Source organism: Brachypodium distachyon, chromosome 2 (assembly GCF_000005505.3).
Source record: "Brachypodium distachyon strain Bd21 chromosome 2, Brachypodium_distachyon_v3.0, whole genome shotgun sequence".
NCBI lineage: Eukaryota > Viridiplantae > Streptophyta > Magnoliopsida > Poales > Poaceae > Brachypodium > Brachypodium distachyon.
In genome coordinates this window covers 19,993,644-20,018,226 of record NC_016132.3, presented here as the reverse complement: position 1 = coordinate 20,018,226, position 24,583 = coordinate 19,993,644, and the positions used below count along the sequence as shown (strand labels likewise).

The 24,583-nt window shown below is 50.2% G+C and overlaps 4 protein-coding genes and 1 non-coding gene across 5 annotated transcripts; 4 read left to right on the top strand and 1 right to left on the bottom strand.

The window, feature by feature from the left end:
- The first annotated feature begins 1,452 nt into the window (after positions 1 to 1,452).
- Positions 1,453 to 3,605, top strand: LOC100822110 (zinc transporter 5). The gene is made up of 3 exons (XM_003566104.4): positions 1,453 to 2,289; positions 2,371 to 2,520; positions 2,995 to 3,605. Exons 1-3 carry the CDS (start codon positions 1,657 to 1,659, stop codon positions 3,298 to 3,300), a joined length of 1,089 nt encoding a protein of 362 aa, XP_003566152.2. The 5' UTR covers positions 1,453 to 1,656; the 3' UTR covers positions 3,301 to 3,605.
- A 1,050-nt stretch (positions 3,606 to 4,655) lies between these two features.
- Positions 4,656 to 4,794, top strand: LOC112271255. Its single transcript, XR_002964247.1, has one exon. It is a non-coding gene; the product is annotated as a small nucleolar RNA Z247 (small nucleolar RNA).
- A 9,758-nt stretch (positions 4,795 to 14,552) lies between these two features.
- Positions 14,553 to 15,910, bottom strand: LOC100821488 (abscisic acid receptor PYL4). The gene has a single exon (XM_003566103.4). It carries the CDS (start codon positions 15,472 to 15,474, stop codon positions 14,881 to 14,883), a length of 594 nt encoding a protein of 197 aa, XP_003566151.1. The 5' UTR covers positions 15,475 to 15,910; the 3' UTR covers positions 14,553 to 14,880.
- A 3,022-nt stretch (positions 15,911 to 18,932) lies between these two features.
- LOC104582638 (dehydration-responsive element-binding protein 2D) lies at positions 18,933 to 21,363 on the top strand. The gene is made up of 2 exons (XM_010232967.3): positions 18,933 to 19,205; positions 20,350 to 21,363. The coding sequence occupies exons 1-2, from the start codon at positions 19,177 to 19,179 to the stop codon at positions 21,092 to 21,094; spliced, it is 774 nt and encodes a 257-aa protein (XP_010231269.2). The 5' UTR covers positions 18,933 to 19,176; the 3' UTR covers positions 21,095 to 21,363.
- A 134-nt stretch (positions 21,364 to 21,497) lies between these two features.
- LOC100820890 (cation/H(+) antiporter 15) lies at positions 21,498 to 24,511 on the top strand. The gene is made up of 4 exons (XM_024459391.1): positions 21,498 to 21,939; positions 22,020 to 23,012; positions 23,097 to 23,729; positions 24,048 to 24,511. The coding sequence occupies exons 1-4, from the start codon at positions 21,748 to 21,750 to the stop codon at positions 24,402 to 24,404; spliced, it is 2,175 nt and encodes a 724-aa protein (XP_024315159.1). The 5' UTR covers positions 21,498 to 21,747; the 3' UTR covers positions 24,405 to 24,511.
- Positions 24,512 to 24,583: the final 72 nt, after the last annotated feature.

Here is a 24,583-nt window from a genome sequence, read left to right as displayed (position 1 = left end):
AAGTGCTGAGCTTCCACTTGATGTTATCTGAGAGGCCCTCAAACAAGGTAGTACGAGAGACAATAGAGAACAAGTGGATGAACTGGTGCAACTCATCTTGGGAGAGGGACGCCGGAAGGTCCTTGATCCAGGTATCGCCGAAGATCGCACACGCATATATAGTTCTTAGGTGATTTTATTAATAATTATCAAATATATTACTCGCTCCGTCTAGGTTTATAAGGCCCCTATTGAAATTTGTGCCAAGCTTTGACTAACAATTACACAAATAATATTTAATATATGTATATAAAACCTATACCATTTGAAAGAGTTTTCTAATACAAATCCAACAATGTCTCTTTTGTGCCAAAATAACCTCATATGAGCACTATAATTTGTGGTCAAAATTCGGCACAAAATTCTGTGCGGGCCTTATAAAACCGGACAGAGGGAGTATTCAATTATTCAATACAATAATACGACACCATTTCTTATCTTATGCGGGATTACCAAAGACTTATACAAGGCACGAGTTAAAAGGAGAGATGTAAATTATAAAGGTAATTGCACCAGTAGCCCAACAACTTGAGATTCAGATTGCTTGGAGATCCAAACCAACTAGGTGTTGACATGTGTCCTGTCTAACGTGGCCCAACATTTTGTGTTTTTTCTTGAAACTCCCCTGCGATCGTTAATTTTGTGTTCGGCCGCAACCGCGAGCTCTTCATTGCCGTCTCCGACCACCATGCATGCCGCCTCTGACGACCACCGCGCGCGCTCCGACCTCCGGGACGCGCTTGCCTCCTTCGCCGCCATATCCACCTCCTCCCCCACGTCGGGCTTCGGCCCCGTGCGCAAGGAGAGCTCTACTATTCTTCTCGTATCATTGACTCCAACTCCGAGCCATTTCATCTGTCCAATTCTTTAGGTACGCACACGTCAGAGCTCGAGCTCGATGGATTCGTTCCATGGGGATGGAGTTTGATTGATTGATCGATTTTTGTTGGGAATTATCAGGACGTGATTAATTGTACAAATTGTTTCAGTTTGAGGGGTTTTTTGCAAAAATTTCATGGGCTCTGTGTTGCTGCCACGTGTCTATTCGGACTAATTGGGCAAAAATGCTCTCGAATCTCAATTTTTTTAGAACTAGATTTGCTCACTTTGCAACTTGTTAGACTAAAATGCTTCGAACCCTCGAGTTGTTGGCCGGTGATGCAGTTACCTCTAGATTATACAGGACATGCACGTTTCAAGTTAAGCAAGCTGCAATTAGTAAGATTGTGATTTGTTTTTTGGGGTAGTAAGGTTGTAAAGTTATAGTGATATTTAACCAAATTTTCCTTCCTTAATTGCTCCGTTCGTACCACCACAGTCCTAGCCGCGGGAGCTAGCATACGTCCAAAACTATCAATGTTGTCGCGTTCATCGAAGACATGCTCAACATAGTGAGCTCATCTGGGAACCGCCGTTCGCCACCTGCCAGTGGAAAATCCCGAAGCTGAAAATTGCTGACTTGCTGAGTGAATCCACGGCAGTGTTCTACAGCCACAAGGATCTTCCAAGGGAAGCAAATTAAAAACGCATGTTGCAACCTCTCTCGCACACCGCACCAGCTAGCGCTAGCTAGCTCCGTGCAGCAGCAGCAGCAGCAGCGAGCTGATCAGCTGATCGATGGGCATGGCCTCGCGCGAGCTCGCTCTCCTCTGCCTCTTCCTGGGGCTCCTGGCCACCCTGCCGGCGCTCGCCGTCGCCGACTGCGACTGCGAGTCCGACGCCGCCGCCACGGGCCGCGACAAGGCGCGGGCGCTGCGGCTGAAGGTCATCGCCATCGTCTGCATCCTGGCCGGGAGCGCGATCGGGGCGGGGATACCGTCCCTGGGGCGCAGGTTCCCGGCGCTCCGGCCGGAGACGGACCTCTTCCTGGCAGTCAAGGCCTTCGCGGGCGGCGTCATCCTCGCCACGGGGCTCGTGCACATCCTGCCCACGGCCTTCGAGGCGCTGGGGTCCCCGTGCCTAGTGGGGCACGGGCCGTGGAGGCGGTTCCCGTTCGCCGGGATGGTCGCCATGCTCGCCGCCATCGGCACGCTCATCGTGGACACCGTCGCCACGGGGTACTTCCGCAGGACCAACGCCAAGAGAGCCGCGGCCGTGACGGACGAGCCGGCGCTTGGTGGTGGTCGCGCCGGAGACCTGGAGGCGACGTCGTCGTCCGATGGGCACCACGCGCACGCGCACGGGATGTCGGTGCTGGCCGCGCCGCCCGACGGCGAGGACGAGCTCGTGCGCCACCGCGTCATCTCGCAGGTACGTACGATTTAGTTTGGGTGCAAATTTGCAAGGTGGGTGGCGAATTTGAATTAGTTGCTGGTGTTGTTGTTGTGAAAGGTGTTGGAGCTGGGGGTGGTGGTGCACTCGCTGATCATCGGGATGTCGCTGGGCGCCTCCGATTTCCCGAGCACGGTGCGGCCGCTCGTCCCGGCGTTGACGTTCCATCAGCTCTTCGAGGGCATCGGCCTTGGCGGGTGCATCGTTCAGGTAAGGTCAACACACACTGCCCACACAGTTGTTCATCTGTTCCGCTTGGGTCTGGTGGCACGTGACAAGTTCGCGCGTGTACCATGTACCGATCTCTTTTCCTTTCAAGATCCGATCCGATCCGATCTTATATATCTGGACGCCGAACGCGGAACGGCGGAAGTACTTGGTCTGACTGAGCGCAGAATTTGTTTTGTCGAGACGGATGCTGAACCCAAGATTCTCGCAGTCAGCATCTTAGGCCTGGGCCAGCTGTTTTTTTTCTTAAGCCAAAGGCCCAGCTAATCAGTTAACCCACAGAAAAAATGTTACTACTACTAGTACTATTTGGCATTTGCGTAACGTGATAGCAGTAACTGGGCCGAAAGTACTAGTTGGTTGTTGACGTCTATTTGAATCTCCTGGGCCCAATACTGAATACAGATTCACTCCTGGGCCTGGCCATAACTACGCTCTGTGTTCTTCTTACGGCAGGCCAAGTTTCGCCTCAAGTCCGTGCTGGCAATGGGACTGCTCTTCTCCCTCACCACCCCGGTCGGCATCGGCGTCGGCATCGCGATATCCTCCGTCTACGACGAGACCAGCCCGAAGGCGCTGGTCGTGCAGGGACTCCTCGAGGCTGCCGCGGCGGGGATACTGGTGTACATGGCGCTCGTCGACATCCTCGCCGAGGACTTCACCAAGGCCAGCGTGCAGAGCAGAGCGCGCCTCCAGCTCGCCCTCAACGTCTCGCTGCTGCTCGGGGCTGGCCTCATGTCCCTGCTCGCCGTCTGGGCTTGAAGGTACAGCCGCCGGCGCGTGCCTCCATCGGGGTCTATAGGAGAGATTGCCGTCACGAGGCGTCGGATTGTTTGCTGTGCTGCTGCCTGACTCGGTGGGCAATTATTCAGTCAATCACCAGCCGTTTTTTGGAGCTGCAAGTATGTACAGAAAGAGAAAGGGAATTAGCTTGATGCGTTGACTGGAACGATGCGCAGAGGAAAGGAAATTCATTATACAGTACTCTCTGCGTTTCATAATTCTTGTCAAAATATTACATGTATCTAAACATTTTTTAAAAATAGATACATCAATTTTTGAGCAAATTTGAGACAAGAATTATGAAAAAAAATAGATACATCAATTTTTGAGCAAATTTGAGACAAGAATTATACAAATGAGTAGTATATTTTTTTTGAAAAGATGGGAGAACAGAATTCGTGCAACAGGAAAGCACGGAAGCACTTGTCTTTAAAACGTTTCTTGTTGCTTTCCTGGTCAGCAGTTCAGCACTCGTTAGCAAAATGCAAGTTCAGAAAGATTGTAATCTAGCCTTCTGAATTCGAACCATTTTGTCTACAGGGAGGGACTCCTAGTACATGTCACGGATGAAATACTTTTCATTTATGTAGATGCGAACTTCTCTGCCCTAGATGTAAAACTAACGGTAGAATATTTCCCTCGATGTATATCCGCTTGTAACCTCTATAGCATATCCGGCAATAGCTTGTAATTAAGATTCTAACTACCTTGTAATCTAATCCCTCGCGTGTGTATAAATACAAGAGCCGGCAAGGGTTGTTGCCCACGCCAACCATATACAATTTAACTTGGTATCAGAGCCATGATCCCATCTACACCATGACGTCCGCTGCATCCTCCGGCTCGGAGCTCGTCGGCTCCAACTCGTCCGTTGCTGGCTCGTCCATGTCCGTCTCGTCGCTCGGCGGCCTCATCACCATCAAGTTGAGACGCGAAAACTTCCTGCTATGGCGTGCGCAGGTTGAAGCTGCCCTTTCCGGGCCAAATCTCTTTGGCTACCTCGACGGCACCATTGCTGCGCACGAGGACAGGCTCACTGAAGGGACCGGCGACAATGCTCGGCGCGTTGTCAACCCAGCGTATATACGTTGTTTCACCAGGACAAAGCTGTCCTCAGCGTCCTCCTCTCCTCCATGACGGAGGGGGTCCTCGCACAGGTAGTGCAATTGAAGACATCGGCTGGTATTTGGGCTGCACTTCTCGCCACGCAGAACAGGGCGCGGGTAGCCCAGATTCGCTACCGGCTGTCCAACTTGAAGAAGAAGAGCATGGCAGCCTCCGACTTCTTCCACAAGATGAAAGGGCACGCCGATGCCATGGCATCCATCGGCAAAGTGCTCGACGATGAGGAGATTATAGGGTACATGCTCGCTGGACTAGGATTCAAGTATGATGCCCTCGTGACGTCGATCACCACCCGCACCGAACCGGTATCTCTCAGTGATTTTTATTCTTACTTGCTGAGCTTTGAAACTCGTCTTGAGCAAAACAGTGCATCACCAGAGTTCCAATCCTCCGGCAACAGTGCTTCTCGCCAAGGAGGAGGCAACAACGGCAACCGCTGTTGCTCCACCAGCCGCGGAGACCGTGGTGACCGTGGCAACGGCAACCAGCAAAACCGTGGCCAGCAGAACTACAGCGGCAATGGGGCAAGCAATGGCAGTGGGCGTCTGAAGTCCACTTGTCAGATCTGCCACAAGTACGGCCACGACGCCCTGCGCTGCCACAACCGCTTCAACCACGCCTACTCCGTGGAGAGCTCTCACGCCGGCAACTCGTCCTCACCAACTGGCTACCATGTTGACACCAACTAGTATGCCAACATCGGCGCGACGGACCACCTCACCGGTGACCTCGACAAGCTCACCATGCACGAGCGCTACACTGGCAAGGATCAAGTCCAGGTCACCAATGGCGTAGGTTTGAAAATTTCGCATGTTGGTCATAGTGTTTTGCCCGGCTCATCTTCCCAGTTGCACCTTCGTAATGTTCTGCATGTGCCTCAGATGCACAAAAATCTTCTCTCCATTTATAGACTTGTTCCCGATAATGACGTCTTTGCTGAATTCCACTCTAAATTTTTCTGTGTTAAGGACAAGGTCACGAAGAAGGTCCTACTTCTCGGTAGGAGCAGGGGCGGCCTCTATCCGATTCCCCTATACCGTAGCTCCTCCTCCTTGGTCAGTCGGCAAGGCCTCTCCGGTATCACCTCCCGTCAGTGGCACCAGCGGCTTGGTCATCCTTCTTCAGCTGTCGCCGACATTATCCTTAGGTCAAATAAAATACCGTGTGCCGTAGATTCATCCGTGTGTGACGCTTGTCAACAAGCAAAGAATCATAAACTCCCTTTTCCAGATTCTACTCGTGTGTCTACATTTCCTCTTGAGCTTGTGCACTCCGATGTGTGGGGGCCTGCTCTTACCTCTGTAGGCGGTTTCAAATACTATGTTAGCTTTGTTGATGATTTCAGTTGTTTTACCTGGTTTTATCTCCTTAAGCACAAATCTGATGTTGAAGCTGCTTTTCACAATTTTCAAGCACATGCAGAACGTACCTTGAACTCCAAAATTCGTGCTTTTCAATCCGATTGGGGTGACGAGTATCATCGTCTTCACCAACACTTCCAGAAGCTTGGCATTGCTCATCGAGTCTCCTTCCCACACACGTCTGCCCAGAACGGCATTGCTGAGCGGAAGCATCGCCATATTGTCGAGACAGGGCTCGCACTTCTCGCTCACGCCTCTCTTCCTTTACGTTTTTGGGATGAAGCGTTTCTCACCATATGCTATCTAATCAATCGCATGCCTTCGAAGGTTTTGCTAAATGATAGTCCTATTTCTTGTTTACTCAATATCACTCCAGATTACTCTTTTCTCCGCATTTTTGGTTGTGCTTGTTGGCCTTACTTGCGACCCTATAACAACCGTAAGCTAGAATATCGATCCCGACAGTGCGTGTTCTTGGGCTACAGTAGCATGCATAAGGGTTATAACTGTCTCGATCGTTCAACCGGCCGCATTTACATTTCTTGCCACGTTGTCTTCGACGAACATGTGTTTCCTTTTGCATCCTCCTCCACTAGTTCTTCGTCCTCCGATCTATCCACTTTTCCTTCATCCGAGCCGGTCATTCACCTTGACTCCATGTGTTATTATCATACTTGCGACACTAACCCTGGTGCAGCTCCTGACCCCGCGGCAACTGCCGCCACAACAGCAGCAACAAACCGGAGTCAAGTCGCCTCGCCTGCCGCGGCAGCGGCTCCAGCCGCATCGTCTGCTGCGGCAGAGCCTGCCACCGAGTTGTCTGCCGCGGCTGCTGATCCTGCCGCGTCGCCTGCCGCGGCGGACACGTCGCCTCCTGCATCTCCTACCGCGACATCGACTCCTGCCACGTCGCCTGCCGGAACTCCTGCCGCGGCAGAAAATCCTGCCGCCGCAGAATATCCTGCGGCAGACCACGCGCCTCCGTCTCCGCTGACGGTGACGCCCCCGGCTCCGGCCCGGTCTACAGTGGTGACTTGCCTCCGCAACAACATTCGCATGCCGCTGAAGCCCACGAATGAGACTGAAAGATCGAGTACGTCACAGAGGGGGGGTGAATGTGACCAGTTTTAATTCTTTCTTCAAAATATGAAGACTGAAGACCGTCACAGTACTTCAACAACAGAGATTACACTTAGCAATTTTAGAGTAGCAGCAGAAAGAAGAAAGATGAACAAGTCTATAACAGTAGCAATGAAGACAGAACACAAATGGATTAGTTATATTTGAACAGAGAGTAATAGGTTGAGGAACGAAATCACCAGGACTTGAAGACACAGGGATTTGTTTTCCGAAGTTCAGATTGTTGGCACAATCCTACGTCTCCGTTGAGAGGCTGAGTCACATAAGACTCGCGGACACACAAGTCCACCCAATTCTCCTGAGCTAAGACCTAAGTCTCGCCCAGTTACTCGTGGTAGATCTTGAGGTGATCTCCGGACCTTCACAGACTGGTTGATGACAAATCACAAACTTCGATTGTTCTTCAACGCGGACTCCTAGCTGTCTAGGTGATGCCAATCACCAAGAGTAATAAGCTTCAAGCGCTCAGCTAGAGAGGGAATCCCATTCTTCACGCTCAGTTCAGCTCTATGGGTTTTATCTGGTGTTTTTCAAAACAACTCACTGGGGGATCAGCACCGAACCCGTTCAAGGTGGGTCGTCTTATGTAGCCTTGGTCACGGCTGATATAGCCGTTGTGACCCATTGGATAAAGTGATCCCTGAGACTCCAGTTCACACTTTATCTCTTTGTCTCACAACGGTTAGATTAGGTGGTCAAGAATGAAAGCGACAGATTTTCAAACACATTTGAAATCAGAGTGAAAACTTCACGCGAAAGTTTCTGTGAAGCCTGAAATGTTTCATTCTTCACTCCGACGAAAAACACTCACACAGAATATGGTTTTCGCGTAAGCAGAACATGAAGAATAGGTTTCACCTGAACCAGCTCCACACTTCAAACCCCCCTTAATAGTACAACGTTCCTATACTCAAGTGAAGAAACAGCTACGGAAAGACCTATGAAGAAAGCCACGCTTCATGTTCTTCACCATTTTTCACTGAGTTCTTCATACTTCAAGCCAGTATCTGTACTTCAATTTTTAGGGGTCATCGATGCTGGTTAAACCAACTCTTCTGAGGGACTAAAACCTGAAACACTCCGTGTAACTCATTAGTTCCTCAACCATGTTGTCATCATTCATCAAAACCCATACAGGGGCAAGGTTTCCCTTTCAGGGACGATCCGGTACGACCCCAACCGGCGCGCATTCTTCGCGTACCGTCGTCGCATCGTCTCGCCCTCACCAAACCTGCTTGGCGTGCCGCGATGGAGGCCAAATTCTCCGCCCTCCAGGACAATGGCACATGGAGTCTCGTGCATCGTCCTCCCGGCCAGCATGTCGTCAGCTGCAAGTGGGTGTTCAAAGTGAAGGAGAAGCCTGACGGCTTCATCAACAAATATAAGGCGCGGCTTGTCGCTCGCGGCTTCACGCAACGCCCTGGCATCGACTACCTCGACACGTTCAGTCCGATGGTCAAGCCAGCCACCGTTCGGCTCGTCTTGTCCGTGGCCATCTCCAAACGGTGGCACCTTCGGCAGATCGATGTCAATAATGCTTTTCTTCACGGCGTGCTCACCGAAGAAGTGTACATGCAGCAGCCCCCTGGGTTTGAAGATCCCCAGTCTCCAGGCATGTTTGCCGCCTCCACAAGTCGCTTTATGGCCTCAAGCAGTCGCCGCGAGCCTGGCATGCTCGCTTGAGCGACAAGTTGCAGCAACTTGGCTTTGTTCCATCCAAGGCTGACAACTCCTTGTTCATCTTTGCTCAAGGCCAGGTTATGATCTACATGCTCGTCTATGTCGATGATATTGTCATTGCTAGCTCGTGCTCCAAGGCGGTTGATCATCTGCTGCGACAACTCCAAGCGGCGTTCCCCATCAAGGATCTCAGCCCTCTACGGTATTTTCTCAGCATTGAGGCAACCACCACTTCAGGGGGAATGAATCTGTGCCAACAGAAATATGCTGCTGATCTTCTTCATCGTGCCCACATGGAAAACTGTCGTCCGGTCTCTACTCCAATGGCCGTGCAAGATCCTTTGGCTCGTGATGTTGGTACTCCTTTACAAGATGAAGATGTGTTCAGGCATCGCAGCATGGTTGGTGGTCTCCGGTACCTCACCATGACTCGTCCCGATATCTCTTTTGTCGTTAACAAGGTGTGCCAGTATCTTGCTGCTCCTACGGATACTCACTGGGACGCTGTGAAACGGATTCTTCGATATGTCAAAGGCACCATGAACACCGGGATTAATATTCTCCGGTCTGGTTCATCTCTTCTCAGTGTGTTTACTGATGCGGACTGGGCAGGTTTCTCCGACGATCGGCGTTCCACTGCGGCTTCACCGTGTTCTTTGGCCCGAACTTGATCTCCTGGAGTGCCCGGAAGCAGCCCACAGTCTCACGGTCTAGCACCGAGGCAGAGTATAAGCCGCTTGCGAATGGCTCCGCCGAAGTCTCGTGGGTTCAATCGCTACTGCGAGAATTGTTGATTCCTCAACCTCGGCCTCCGGTAATTTGGTGTGACAATCTTGGTGCAACTTACTTGACAGCAAATCCGGTGTTCCATGCCCGCACCAAGCACATCGAAGTGGATTTCCATTTCGTTCGAGAGAAAGTAGCACTCGGTGCTTTGGAGGTTCGTTTTGTTTCTTCTGGAGATCAGCTCGCCGATGCCTTCACGAAACCAGCCACTAGATTGATGCTGGACAAAATGCGACGCAATCTTCACCTCGGAACCTCTGGTAAAGATTGATGGGGAATGTAAAACTAACGCTAGAATATCTCCCTCGATGTATATCCCTTGTAACCTCTGTAGCATATCCGGCAATAGCTTGTAGTTGAGATTCTAACTACCTTGTAATCTAATCCCTCGTGTGTGTATAAATACAAGAGCTGGCAAGGGTTGTTGCTCATGCCAACCATATACAATTTAACTCTAGATAGGTAGAAGAAGCTTGTGCTTCCCCGCAAAAAAAAAAAGAAAAAAGAGAAAAGAAACTTGTGGTAACCTCCTTTGTCCTGTCCAGAAATGGGCTTCGTCTTTGTGCCAGCAGAAATGGGCTTCATGCTATAACTAAGCTACTGCGTCCTGTCCAGTACGGTCTGGGCAGAAAAGAAATTTTGAACTCGACACCTATGTCATTAAATATTAAATTATGTTGACCCTTTGAGCCCGCCATAGACCATGGCTAGAGATGAGATCAGTGTTCCTCGGAAAGCAGTGATTTGGTCAATGTTTTTCTCTCTATATCCTTCGTGTCGATCTCGTATTGATTTTTTTGGCTATAAATAATATGTCGTGTTGTTTTGTCAAAATAAAAAATAGATCTCACTTAAATGAGGGGAGACATATCGGAAGTGAGCATGTGATAGACTCAGTTAACTGGTAGTGAGAGATGATCTATTTGATATGACGCTAAAAGCTAATCGGTTTTGCTATATCTGTTGACCGTTTGGCTATTAGAAGTGTAAGAGATGATCTATTTGATATGACGCTAAAATCTAATCGGCTTCGTTGTATCTAATTTGCCTAACTTTTAGTTAGGAAGTAGTCGATTGATCAGCCGTCGGATCTCTTTGTACTTTAAGGTTAGGAACGAACGACGAAGAGAAGAGCAAGGACGGTCTGGTACTGTCGACTAGGGTTTAAGTATTTTGCTTAAAAAATCAGACACGTGAGTCATAATCACATCGAAAAGTAATCTATTTTATGGCGTGTTTAATTGTCTCGTCTTAAGCGACGACATACAACAACAATTGTACATTGTCCTCAAGAGGCAAAATCGCAGTGAACCTGTACCTGTGCTAAGAAAGTTGTACTCTACGAATGGGCCCGTGAGAGTTGATCTGCCAAACCCCGGTGGTCGACCTCCGTTATGCATTCCCTTCTGCCTTCTCTTCTACGGTTGTTATGACGCCACGAACTTCACCCTGGCAAAACATCGATTCTTCACCAGACACGCCTCGTAACAAACCACGCTCCTCGCATCGGCATTGCACGTGCCGACGTACGTACGCGGGCCGACGCGATCAGACAGAGTCGAACGCCAAACCGGCGCGGGCGCGCACCATGCATGCCGCAACTTCACAAAGCAGCAAGAGCTAAACTGTAAACAAAACGGGCCACTTGCGCAGGAGCGCCGGCGCACGCATCCTCCTCCTCGACTCGACACAACTTGGCAGTAAAGAATAGTCCGATGAAATCAGCCGCGGGGGATACGATTCTAGCCATCCAACCACCAGCACGCACTGCTCCTCGTCCCAGCCCCCAAAGCATCACACTGTACGGGCCAAGTTGGGGGCGTCGCAGGTACGCGCGCGCGGCGACCGAGGGCCACGCGCGATCGTATTCGTACGGCTCCAGATTTGCAGCCCCGCCCGCGCTACTGCTCTGCTCTGCTCTGGCGCCCCGGGCAAGTGGGTTCCGGGAGATTCTCTCGGATTCCGGCGCCCGAGACGAGGAAGGAAGGAAGGAAGGGCGTCCGCTTCGTGTGAGTCCTCGGAGCCGGGGATCGAGGTCGGCACGGCAGTCGGCGCGGCCATTTTTATATAGTCCACGCGCGGCCGCGGGCAGAGGCCTGTCTGTCGCGTGCCACGACAAAACGGAGCAGAAGACGACGTACTCTACATGGGAGTAGTAGTCTCGGATGCATATGGGTATGGCATGCGGAGAGCAGCTGGACTCGATTGAGCGTTGCTGATCATCACCTGTCTTGTGTATGAGACGCAACGCCAGCCGTGATGAGCCTGTGCATCCATCATGATTGTACATGGTGGTTTGTGTGATACTCTGGCCATTAACCACGGTAGGGACATGCATGGGAGCGTTCGCTGCAGGGGTTTGTCTCTCGCTCCTCGTGGTCACATTATCTGATCTCCGTGGTCCACGCCCTCGTCAAACTCTTCGGAAAGGCGGTGTGGAACCGGACGTGCATGCATACATACGGCACACACAGAAGCGGCGAGGAAACGAGTTAAGCTGCTTGCTGCCTCCTATTCACATTATTTGTCTCAAATTTTATCCAAATATAAATGTATCAATGCGTAAAGAACGTAATATTTCGATAATTATTATAGATTCGAGGAGTAAACAGTTGGAAATCGGGGGGTCTCAAGGGCCGGATAGCATCGGCTGGCACACGCGAAGCTTCTTCCCCCTGAAGCGCGGGCGCCAAGTTGAGACCGAGGCCACTTGCTCGCGATGGCGCAAGCTAATTTAGCGCAGCCAAAGAAAAGAACAAAGCCGGCCGGGACGCGAAGCGAATCGCGCCGATGGATCGGAGCTGCCCTCCTTGACCGTGGAAGCAGAGGAGAAGATGCTCTCGATCGTACCCAGTTGGACAAGTTGGCCAAGTGTTGCTTATATTTCGTCGTCGTGTGTCTGTGTCGTAATATAACCTTTCGGTTTTGTTAATGCCAAGTGAATCCTAGAAAGAACAGAACTCGCCTGCAGGCTATCCTGCCACTTGCAGTTTATCTAGATCGCGGTATATACAGTTGGCCAAGCATGCGTACGTTTTCTTTTGCAGCAGTTCGATCACTCCTTTGTTTGTCTTTTCGGTACCAGTCAGCATTTTCCTTTATGTAAAGCTTTCGCCAGTCAGCATTGACATGTACGTAGTAGGCGGGAGAAAGAAAGGAACAAAAGAACAGAGAAAGAAGGAATACAGTACAAATGGAGTATGGGAAAAGAGAATATTTGGATCGATGCCTCTAGAGGCTTCGTGCATCCCCTTGCTAAATCTTTACTCAGATTGATGGTAGAGGTTCGAGATGTCTCATCTTTTTTGTTTTCACCGCTTCTTGTTTTGGCACGACTTGGTGAGATTGGACCGAACAATCGTATAATTCTCTTTAGATGTATTTTAGTCGATAATTATACAAGTTAATAAAATTTGATTTTAGTGAACTCTGAGTGGAAATTTAGTAAAATAAAAATTATATTAATAAACTAATGACCCACTTTGGTTTTTTTTTCCAATTTTCCCTTTGATTTCACTAATTAGTAGCCGTGAAAAATAGGAGTCAAACTTATTGAAATCTAAGCAAAACATCAAGCAATAAGATAAATAAAACTAAAGTGAACTCTTATCTCACGAATTTTTTCCTTCTGTTTCACTAAAATTTCATTAGAAATGGCCCCCATAGAGCCTGCACAAGAGGCCCGCGGCAGAGAATTTTACCAAAAGCAATAGAAATCACTAAGCCTCTTTGGATGAAAAGTTTCTTAGGGATTTTTTCTATATGAGCTCTCTGGATCAAACACTAGGATTGTGACTATTTTGTAGAATGCATTCCTTTGATCATAAATCCGTAGAAAGATTACATGAACAAAACCTCACCTTTCACGGTACGTGACATTTTCTATTTTATGTTTTCATACAATCTCGAGAGAGTCTAACTATGCGAACAACCGAACAGTCGCTGCCTCTCCCAGGAGCCCAAATCCGATTCACGTGTGCGGTGCATGCCATGTCAAGTGACTGAATGAGCACATTGTTATCTCGTCTTTACTAATCTATATGTAAGAGGGTTTATTGCACAATCCTACTCTTTCTCCACTAACAAAGTAAGACTACACCTTACCCTCGATACCGCCAAGCCATTTTCCCTTGGATCGAGGGGGTTGAGAGGGATTGATGGAAAAATGAACTACTCCTATAATCCTTCTCAATTCCTGCCACCCCCGTTGGATTGGTGAGGATTGGGGTGAAACGAACAAGCCCTAATGGTTGTTGAGATTTCAGGGAATTTAATTTGGACAGGGCCTGAATATCTAACCGTACATAAGACTTACTAATTGGGCAAAGGACGAGCTAGGATCCATCGCTTGGTGGCGTTAGTGTAGTAAGTATAGTTCCTCCCCCAACAACACCATCAATGCCTCTCAAGGCCAACAAGGGAAGAAACAAACGATCCGTACGTAGCGTGCGTACGTGTGAGTGATTCTATTTTGTCTTCCTCCGCAGGGCGGTCGATCGGCGGAGCATCCATTTTAATTACCACCATTCACTGACGCATCAACAATTGTATATGTCTGTCTATATAACAGTGTTTGCCTAGCGGCCCCTAGACTAACATGGCACATCACATTTGGGCAGATGATTCTTAAAGATTCTTTCCCCGCGCACACGGATGGCACCTGCGATCTCAATAAAATGCCGAGAATTTCGAAGTCTCGACCCGAGAAAGGAAAAGGAAAATACAAAAGTCAAATGATTAAGAAAAAACGCGTGATAGGGAAGCATACGGTTCAGCTGTTTGTTTATTTCGAAAGAACAGTTGAGCCTGGAAAACTTGATGTCAGTACGGTACTACGGTTAGTATTTGATATTGACTGTACATGCAGAGCAGCGGCCGCCACCATTAATGATCGGAAAGATACAACAAAGAATAGGTACTTTTATTAGCAGCCAGTTCATGATTAGCTATCCCATGGAGTGATACAACCAGGCTGCTGTTCCAGCTTAACAACAGGGACTAAAATGTTTGGCCACACTATGTACTACCCCCCTCAATTGCTCCACAACTCCATGTGCATTCGTTTGGTACAACTGGTCCTAATTAACCCCACTAAATTACTCCTGACCAACTACTCTGCATTAAGATCATTAGCAAAAATTTGCTGTGATAAAATGTTTGGTCACTACTCATGTAATGAAGAAAAAATGCATTGCAAGAACACACGAGCAGCAGTAATTAGCATTCGTCGAAAGATTTAGCTAGGAGTTATACATGTGTATGAACAAGGATTCAATGTCAGGCACCACCAACAACACAATGTTTTGTACTACCATGTGTAGTCAAAGCAAAAGCAAAAGGCGAACCATGATCCTAGAACAATACGCTGATGGATCGAGCTGTTCAAACGGGCCAAACACAAGGAGAGGAAGTCAGGAAGGAAATCAACCAACGGCAGCCCGCCCCTAAAAGGCAACACGAATCGACCTTAATCGGCGGCGGCGAGCTGCTCGGCGGTGCGCGCGAGCGACTGGAGGTTGCAGCGGACGATGGTGTCGACGAAGGTGCGGGTCTCGTCGGCGGTGTTCCCGGCGGGCACGTCCACCACGTACGACTCCACCACCACGGTGCTCCCCGTCGTCTCCGCGTGGTGCACGGTGGTCACGGACCGGTAGTTGGACAGGCGGTGCTCGCCGCCCACGACGCGGAAGCTGAGCACGCGGCGCTCGTCGTCCAGGATCTCCAGCCGCTCCCGGCTGCTGGTGGCCGGGAGCCCCGACACCACGCGGACCTCCCGCACGGACCCCACGGCGCCCCCGTCGCCGTCCACGAGGCGGCAGCTCCGGATGAAGTGCTTGTACGCCTGCGGCCGGTCGAAGCGCCGGACCACCGCCCACACGGCCTCCACTGGCGCCGCGATCGACTCCTGCACCACCGCCGAGCAGCACTGCCCCGCCCCCGCCGCGTGCTCGTGGTGCCGCGCCACCTCCTCCGGCACCGCTGCCGCCGCCCCCTTCCGTCCGCCGCCGACCCGGCTGCGCTGCGCCGGCGACGGCCGGGACCGGGATGCCGTGTACGGCATTACGCGCTCCTGGCTAAGCAAATCTTCTGGGTTCCTTGCGCGAGAGAGCTTGAGCTGGGGTTAGAAGTTTAGGACGAAAGATCAGTAGAGGTAGGCCCTTTAAGAGAGAGGTGAGCTTATATTAATACGCCTGGGACAAACAAGGCTGCGATGGGCGTCACAACTTGAGCGTTTTTCTTTACTGTGGTTGAGCAAGTTGTAGGGTGCAGTTTCCCAGTTTAAGGGTCGCCTTTTTTTCCTTGGAGACAAGTTTAAGGGTCAGTTGGGAGAGTTGGGGATAGTTTTCTCAGGAGAAACTTGAGAAAAGGTGGTGGTTTGGGGTTTCCTGTGGGTGGCACGGAGGAAAGCGAGGCTGGTTTGGTTGGGACTTGGGGGCAAATGGGCATATGATAGGGGAGTCAAAGTATAATCGAGGGAAAGTGATGTGCCCATTGGGGATTAAGCTAGGGATGATTTTTTTTTGTTAAGGTTGGTTGCTCTTGTTTATGTGAAAACTTGTGTGGGAGTAGATGTAACAAACGAATTTTGGTATTTCTATTTATTGAAGGAGTACTCTTCTACATGACAAATTGTGGGAGTAGAGTAACACACACATACAAGTTGTTAAGCAATCTGGTGCCAAAAGGGTTTACATGACACAAGCCAAAAGGAAAAATGACTTTGGAAATTATGATAACAGTGAGTTGAACATTATTATAACGTCGTTTTGTTGATTTTTAAATGGACTTGTCACCCTATCTTTGCTCATATATACAGGTTTTCAACTTCCATGTTAAAAATTCCGCAAACGCCATATCTATACATAATTGCCACCAATTTTGTTCAAGCCTTGCAAAAAATAGTACAAATGTATAAGATTACTTTTACAATTTTCCTATTCGTAACTTGCCTTGTTTGTCTAAATCAAATCAATTTTTGTAGCATGGAAATCCATGGCCGCATGGTTGGATCTTTTTTTCTTTCTTGACGCGAGGCATAAAGCAGTAGGATTAAACGTGAAGTTAGGTCAAAAACGGAAGCGGTGTTTCGGGCGCAAACGGAAATGGGCACATAGTTCGACCCTTTTTTCGTGACGTGAAGTTAGGTCGAAAACGGAAGTGGTGTTTCGGACGCAAACGAAAACGGGCACATAGTTGAACCTTTTTTTTTCATGACGTGTAGGCATAAACGAGCTGAAACGAAAATCAGACCGGAATTTCTGAAACTAACTCGTTCGCAATTTCTTGAATGATTAGACAGACATGTGAAAAGGAGAAAAAATGACTCATCACCCCATGAAGAGGCCAGAGGTTATCTTCGTTTTCAGAAAAAGAAACACGAAAGAAGGAAAGAGAGGAGAGAGCTAGGAAGGAAGATAAGGGGGGTTGGTCTAGGCCGTGTTAGAAAGTTTGACGCGCTAGGAACTTAACACAAATAATAATTTATGAAATATAAGAATCCAAATATGCTATGGGAAATATGAAATCTGATCCATAAAGTTCAGTGAAAGTTCAAGGATGCACATTGCAATATTTTAAAGTCAAATAAAATATTTCAACCAAAATATATATTGATCATTAATATTAATGTCCTTGTTAGGAAACTCCTTGCTAAGCTTAGTGAATCAAGAAAATTTCCTTAAGCCGTTTATAAATCTCTAATAAAAGGAAGAATTTACAAATGGTTCTACAAGGAATTTTTTTTTCATCAAATATGCAGTTACACTCTCTGTCGACCCATATTCGTTCTGAATCGTATATGTTACTGTATTCTTAGTCGCTTTTAAATTTGAGGTTAGAATTCTGATAATTAATTAACTCAAAAATCAATGTGGTAAAGGCTATTTTGACCGATCTTGTTCCATTTTCACCCCTATGTGAGAAGATAATAGTAAATCAGTTCTGCCCAAAAAACAAATTTATGAACAATTAATTGTATTCACACAGAAGAGCCCAATGGAAATTCCGTGATTTTTTATCTGCAGTAATTTTAAAAATATGTACAACACAATGTAGTTCAGAGACGCTGCTAAGGTCCACGTAGAGTGACACGAGGGATTAGTCTGGTCGGTAGATCAATTCGGACATTTGTTGCTCGCCAGGAGCGACGAAGGTCAATGCCCGACTTTTGTTCTACGTGCTGGTGCCGTGGTGGGCCATTGAGAACCATCTGTGCTATCGTCTTTGTCGGATTTTTACCCGTGTGGTTCTTTCCTGGTCAAAGACAGTACTAGCAGAGTATCTTCCTTCATTGCAATAACGAAGGAAGATAAATATCTTCCTGATCGCCTTCAATTTGCTCCGAGAAATCGGCATGTCTATGTGACCGTCAGTCTGAACGAGTTGACTAGTTCCGGTTGCATTTCTTAGATGTGCACGTATAAACAATCCAAGCCTTCAAGCGACACTAAAACGACAAGAGAACTCCGTATGGACCGTATATCTATAAATGGGAAATTCGAACACCACAAGGCTGGAAAATCGGTTAATGAAAGAGGTGATCAATCAAGATGCATGCCAGAAGCAAAATATTAGGCTGAACTAGAAGGGCATGGTGATGAATGAGTTGAAGCTACATACATATCTGCCCGCCTCTCCCTTTCCTCCAGAAAAGCGCAGGAGACAGATAAAAAAAACATCCGGACAGATTCAATGCATGCTTCCCACTAAAGCGCATGCATGAGATCGATCAAAACAATCCACGCAGAATGCAATGTCGCAGCAAAAACAACCATATCTTGGTCGACCGTATTGGCCCAGGGAACAGTCACGTAAACAATTCAGAAGAGGTTGGTCCGGCCGGTGACGAAAGTTCAGAAAATTGGCCTGAATTGTGTTGAAAGCTTGGACGTGACCCTGGCCAATGATTTTGGTTTGTTTAGAGCTCAGTGATTGGATCGTTCGTGAGTGATTTCAGGCACGGTTCCTCCATTGGCAGAGCTAACTGTTAACCAGATTTTGTGCCCGGGGATAAGCGCGGAAATATCAGACGTGCGCGGGTAAAGCAGGTCGGTGGCTGCCATCACGTATAGCTGCTATAAAGAATTGACTGGACAGATGTGGTTAGTATATTATCATAGAAAGCGGCAAACTTATAAACTAATCACGGTGACTTTGTAGTGATAAAAATTTGTGAAAGTAGGTCAGTTTGTAAGTCTCTTTTGGAAAAGAAACTTGATTCTACCATTTGATTAGACTTCTTTCAATAAAAAAAAGTTAAATTAAACTTATAGATTCGATTTGATAGAAAACACAAAGTTTGATTATAAGTTTGAGGTTATTTAGCCAAATCGGAAAAGGCAAAAAAGATACTTTTCTGTTCATAATTCTTGTCGCCGTTTAATTCAATTTTAAACGACGATAAAAATTATGGAATGAAAGGAACAGTAAGCCTCTGGTGGGTGGGCCCCGCGCCAGCACTCTTCTCTTCCCCAAGAAAAGCCTCGCCCACCCGGCCCACGGCCCACCAGGTATCTCACAGCTTCCCGAAACATTGGGGTTGGGGGGCACGGGGACGTCGTCACGCGGCGGCTTTGCTGCCCCCGGAACGCGCCGCAATCGCCTCGCCGGAGCTTCGCTGGGACCGGCCGGAGTGGGACGGCGCACGCTAGCTCTTGCTAATTGCGTCGCGTACCAATTGCCCACCCGCGTCGCCTTGATCAGCTCGCGGGTTTCTCCCTTCCGGGTCGCCGACGACGGGAGGCGGAGGATCAAGAGGGAGGAAATGGAGCAGGCGCCGGCGAAAACTTCCAGGTAAAAACAGGAGTTGCGGCATTTCGCTGTTCTATTTGTTTAGTTCGTGATCTCCGCCCGGAATCCTGCAGTTTTGCTTTGGGAGTGGGGTTTTTTCGTTGGTGCCTGGGGTTTTGGTGAGCTCTAGTTTGCTTGTTCCGTGCGCGTCCAATCGATGTCGTTCTGGCGTCGATTAATTGCAAGCGCACGTTATCCGCTGTTGTAGTGTGCGGATTATGCCTATTGTTGGGATTGATTGCTGGTAGAGATATTTTGGCTGATATACTGAGGATTATGTTAGCAATGTGATAACTAAGAAATTAGTTTCTGCGTGTTCTTATTCAGAGATTAAAAGGGTTCAAATTTGGGCCGATGAGCACATATACATTGTGTTCTGAACCATTTCGTTTTAGAAAATGGAAATTGTTTTGTCTTCTAATAAATAAATAAATAAATTTGGAACTAGCTTTTATTTGTAACTGTAATTGTAGTACTCAAATGAATCCCACAACAGGGGGAAAAATATTTAGGTTACAGCTTGGAAGTTTTTGTAAATTGGACAGCATATCATAGACTGATATCATTGATAGTTTCTGAACATTGTATGCATTTTATATCCACTTAATTTGCAGTTGTTGATGCAAAGGGTAGCGTGTGTACTGTGCACTCTATTGTAATAGATTGACTGGAGATATTTTTTTGTTGTTCAGTCGAACTGATACAAGGGGGACAAAAGGGAGTTTCGGTGTTCAACATAAACTTCAGATTATTTATAAAGCTTCTCTTTTGCAATCCTGGCATCCTGCCGATCCAAGATGGCAACATTTCTTAATTCCTTCCTATAGTACTATAGTGTTTAGCATGATGCATTTGCTCCTAAAATTTAAATAAATGAAATAGTACTGAACTTTGCCAATCCAGCAAATGTTCTTGCAAACATGCTGGTGCAGTTCCAATCAGGAACCGCAACTGCAAAACCACAATATCAGAATTCAGCTTGAAGCATCGCACAGCACATTTATATGCATTTTCTTACTGGTAGTATCATGCTTGAGTAGTATAATATCCACGCTGATAAGTGTTGATTAACCATGCCTAAAACGTTGGCAGTTTGGATTCAACTGAGATTTGAGGCGTGATGAGCGTTGCGCTGTTTAACGTGCAGTGCGAGCAGGAAGAAGCGAACTAAGGTGAAGGCTTTCCGGACTCCGGCGGCTCATGCAGGGAAGGGGAGCCTGGAGAAGGTGCACCACAAGTACCGGGGTGTCCGGCAGCGCCGGTGGGGCACGTGGGTTGCCGAGATCCGCGACCCCAACGCCAGCAAGCGACAGTGGCTGGGTACCTTCGCCACCGCCGTCGATGCTGCCATGGCGTATGACAGGGCCGCCGTGGCGATCCATGGTCCCAGCGCGCGCCTCAACCTCCCATCTGCCTCCCCCACCGCCGCGGCAGACGGCTCCGTCTTCGGCGAGCATGCTGTGAAGCCGGTGGCCGCCGCCGCCTCTGTCTTCGGCGAGCACGGGATGAAGCCGGTGGGTGCCCCCGCCTCTCTCTTCGGTGAGCACGGTGTGAAACCGATGGTCGCCGGCACCGCCACCTCTGTCTTCGATGAGTATGAAGTGAAGCCAATGGTGACTGCCTCCGTCTTCGATGAACATGAAGTCAAGCCGATGTCGGCGCATGGTGGCAGTGGTGACATGGGAATCACTTGGCATTGTGGTGCTTCCTGGGCTGCGCAAGAGGAAGTGTTTGCTGACTACCTGGATTATCCTGACATTGCCTGGTACTTCAACATGGATCCTAGCACCGAGATGTTGGCATACTACCCCGACAGGAAGAGTGAGGATTACCAGATCGACGGGTTTGACGACGACGTCCTCGACTCGCCGTTGTGGGCGCTGGGTGACTGAAATTGCAGCAGAAAGAGAACAGTTCGCTTGATGAGATGGGAATTTTGACTTGGGTCACTCCGTTTTGCTCGTAGCCGTTTGGTTCGTTTTAGTTGGACATATTACATGCTCCCTCAGCTTCTTTTCATACGATGTTCTAGTGTCGTCTTAAAGTTTAATCAAACTTCTAGAAAAACCTACCAACTTGTACAACTCTAAGTTAATTCTACTCGTATTAATTCTGCAGATATTAGTATATTGCTTTCATAAAATTAATTTAATGCTGAGAAGTGAGAACAGGGCTTTTGCATAGAACACAAGCATCCGGTTGGAACTTATCATATCATCGATCAACGTTGTTGTTCCGCACCGTTCAATTTTAGGTCTGCTATTCCTGAACGTACGCCGAGATCGCCCGCCTGTATCGAAGAATCGACAACGTTGGCAATTTCTAGCCACGAGAAACCAAAACATGCCGAACTCAATATATTCTCAAGCCTATCAAGTTCTAAAGCTTTTTTGACATGTCATTGTTTCCTCTCGCCTTCTCCTCCTCCCTTCGTCTCTCCTCCTCCCATCCACCGCGCAACCCGCCATGGAAGAAACGGCCTAAGGCAAGAAGAACCAGGGCGACGACGGCGCAGGCAGCAGCAGCCGCCGCGGAATTGAATTAAATGGACAAGGTCGACTGCTATGTCGTCCCGCAGACCTCTGGCACGGGCCGGAACATCTTCCAGGGCGGCAACCCGCTCTCGTCGTCGCTGCCCCTGCTCGGCGTGCAGCTCGCTCTCATCGTCGCCTTCACCCGCGTCCTCTACGTCCTCCTCAAGCCGCTCAAGCAGCCCCGCGTCGTGTCCGAGATCATGGTACATATCATAATTTGCTTGTTGCCACGGCGAAATTAATCGTCGAGAATCTAATTTGGGGTTCCTTGATGATGATGCAGGGCGGCATTATCCTAGGCCCGTCGTTGCTGTGCCGCAACGAGGCGTTCAAGCAGCAGGTGTTCCCGGCGAGGGGGGAGCCCGTGCTGAACACGATCGCCACGTTCGGGCTGATGTACGTCATCTTCCTCATCGGCGTTCGGATGGACCCGAGGCTGGCCGTCCGGTCGGGCAAGAAGGGCGTGGTGATCGGCCTGTCCGGCTTCCTCATCCCGCTGGCCCTGACGGCGTCCTTCTCCTCCGGCGAAGGGCTGGAGGTCGAGGAGGACATGTCGAAGCGGTCCACCTTCCTCTTCGCGCTGACCGCGTCGCTGTCCGTCACCTCCTTCGCGGTGCTCTCGCCCATCCTGTCGGAGCTCAACCTCCTCAACTCGGACCTGGGCCGGATCGCCATGTCGGCGTCCATGACCACGGACGGCATCGCGTGGCTCATCATGGTGGGCTACGTGCTCGTCGAGGCCTTCCTCGTGTCCCCGGCAACCTCGCTCTGGGCCTTCCTGTCCGTGGCTGCCCTCGTGGGCTTCATCCTGCTCGTGGTGCGGCCCATCGCGTTGCTGGTGATCGAGCGCACCCCCGCGGGGAGCCCCGTGGACGAGACATACGTCTTCTTCTTCCTCCTCATCGTGCTCCTGGTCGGGCTCTACAGCGACTGCATCGGCACCAACTCGTTCCACGGCGCGCTCATGCTGGGCCTGGCGATCCCCGACGGCCCGCCGCTGGGGACGGCCCTCGGGGAGAAGATCGAGGCCATGGTGTCCGGGATCATCCTGCCGCTCTACTACGCCATGACCGGCCTCAGCACGGACATGTGGGAGATTCACTGGGGCAGGCTGCAGCTCGTCCTGTTCCTCGGATGGCTCGGCAAGCTGGCTGGGGTCTTGGCGTCGTCGCTGTACCTCGAGATCCCCCTCCGGGACGCCGTGTCGCTCAGCTTCTTCATGAACTCCAAGGGCATCGTCGAGGTCATCACCTTCACCTTCTTCATGACCAACAAGGTGATTAATCAAATTCAATTAAATTGATCGGTCATCGTTCTTCTCGCTGGTAACAAGAATCATTGATTGACCGATTGGATGCAGCTGATCGGCAAGCACACTTTCAGCGCGCTGGTGTTCACGTCGGTGTCGATGACGGCGGTGTCGGTGCCGGTGGCGGCGTTGCTGTACGACCCGGCGCGGCGGTACGCCGTGTACAAGCGGCGCACGGTGCAGCACCTGAAGGCGGACGCGGACCTGCGGATCCTGGCGTGCGTCCACGACGAGTCCCACGTGCAGGGCACGCTGGCGCTGCTCGAGGCGTCCTACGCCACGCCACAGACGCCCATCAGCCTCTTCCTCCTCCAGCTCGTCGAGCTCGCGGGCCGCTCCGCGCCCGTGTTCATACCCCACAAGCCCCGCTCCAGCGCGCCGCAGCAGCCGTCCACGGACTCCGAACGCGTCATCAACGCCTTCTTCCAGTACGAGCTGCGGCACCCGGAGGGCGCCGTGTCCGTGCACCCGTTCACCACCATCTCCCCTTACTCCTCCATGCACGACGAGGTGTGCCGCCTCGCCGTGGACAAGCGCACGTCGCTCATCGTCCTGCACTACCACAAGCGCCACATGCTGGCCGGCGGCATGCGCGCAGCCATGGGGCTCCGCGTCGTGAACCGCAAGGTGATGCAGGTGGCGCCGTGTTCCGTGGGCGTGTTCGTCGACCGCAACGCCGGCAGCGTGGGCCTGAGCGCTTTCATCCCGGGGCCGTTGCAGGACAGCTCCTCCAGAGGCGGCAGCAGCAACAGCCGCTCGTCAACGACGAGCGTCATGGGATTCAGCGCGGCCGTGGCGGCACTCTTCTTCGGGGGCGGCGACGACCGCGAAGCCCTGGCCTACGCGGCGCGCATGGCGCGGCACCCGGGGTCCAGGGTGGCCGTCATACGGTTCCTGCCGACCCGGGGCATCAAGGACGACCCGTCGGACCGGCGGATCGACAACCGCGCCATCGAAGAGGTGAAGGCGCTGGCGGCGAGGAGCAGGAGCATGAACCTGCAGGTCCAGGAGGAGCTCGTGGGCGACATGGAGAAGATCGTCGAGGTGCTCAGGGGCCTCGACAAGGCCGGCTACGACCTCGTCATCGTCGGCATGCGGCACAGGTGGTACCCGGTGATGTCGGCCAACGGGCTGTCGGACTGGAGCGAGTGCCCGGAGCTCGGCGTCATCGGCGACCTCCTCGCGTCCTCCGACTTCCACACGCCCTATTCGGTGCTCATCATGAAGCAGCAGGACCAGGGCGGGCTGAACGCCGCCGTGCCGGGCGCGCAGGACGTGTGGCATGGTGACGATGGCGGCACGGCGCCGCCGCCGGAGCGGACCATGACAACCGCCGGATCTAGCAAGTTCCTGCAGTAGGCCGGCGGGGAAGAGCTATTGTAGCACTGACGTGATCTCTTGACCTTTGCATTGTAGACGTTGATCTGATCTCTAGTTTCTAGGACTTGATTCAAATAGACTTTTTCCGAGTTTATTTCCTAGTTCGTATTTGTGTGGAGTCGACACTCCACAGGGAGTTAGGATAGTTTTGATCTACC

Bases quoted from the DNA above. Each gene is read 5' to 3' on its own strand.
- LOC100822110 (XM_003566104.4), top strand. From the start codon at position 1,657: ATGGGCATGGCCTCGCGCGAGCTCGCTCTCCTCTGCCTCTTCCTGGGG. The intron at 2,290-2,370 runs GTACGTACGATT...TTGTTGTGAAAG, and splicing joins GCCACCGCGTCATCTCGCAG to GTGTTGGAGCTGGGGGTGGT. The intron at 2,521-2,994 runs GTAAGGTCAACA...TTCTTACGGCAG, and splicing joins TTGGCGGGTGCATCGTTCAG to GCCAAGTTTCGCCTCAAGTC.
- LOC100821488 (XM_003566103.4), bottom strand. From the start codon at position 15,474: ATGCCGTACACGGCATCCCGGTCCCGGCCGTCGCCGGCGCAGCGCAGC.
- LOC100820890 (XM_024459391.1), top strand. From the start codon at position 21,748: ATGGACAAGGTCGACTGCTATGTCGTCCCGCAGACCTCTGGCACGGGC. The intron at 21,940-22,019 runs GTACATATCATA...ATGATGATGCAG, and splicing joins GCGTCGTGTCCGAGATCATG to GGCGGCATTATCCTAGGCCC. The intron at 23,013-23,096 runs GTGATTAATCAA...GATTGGATGCAG, and splicing joins CCTTCTTCATGACCAACAAG to CTGATCGGCAAGCACACTTT.
- LOC104582638 (XM_010232967.3), top strand. From the start codon at position 19,177: ATGGAGCAGGCGCCGGCGAAAACTTCCAG. The intron at 19,206-20,349 runs GTAAAAACAGGA...TTTAACGTGCAG, and splicing joins GCGCCGGCGAAAACTTCCAG to TGCGAGCAGGAAGAAGCGAA.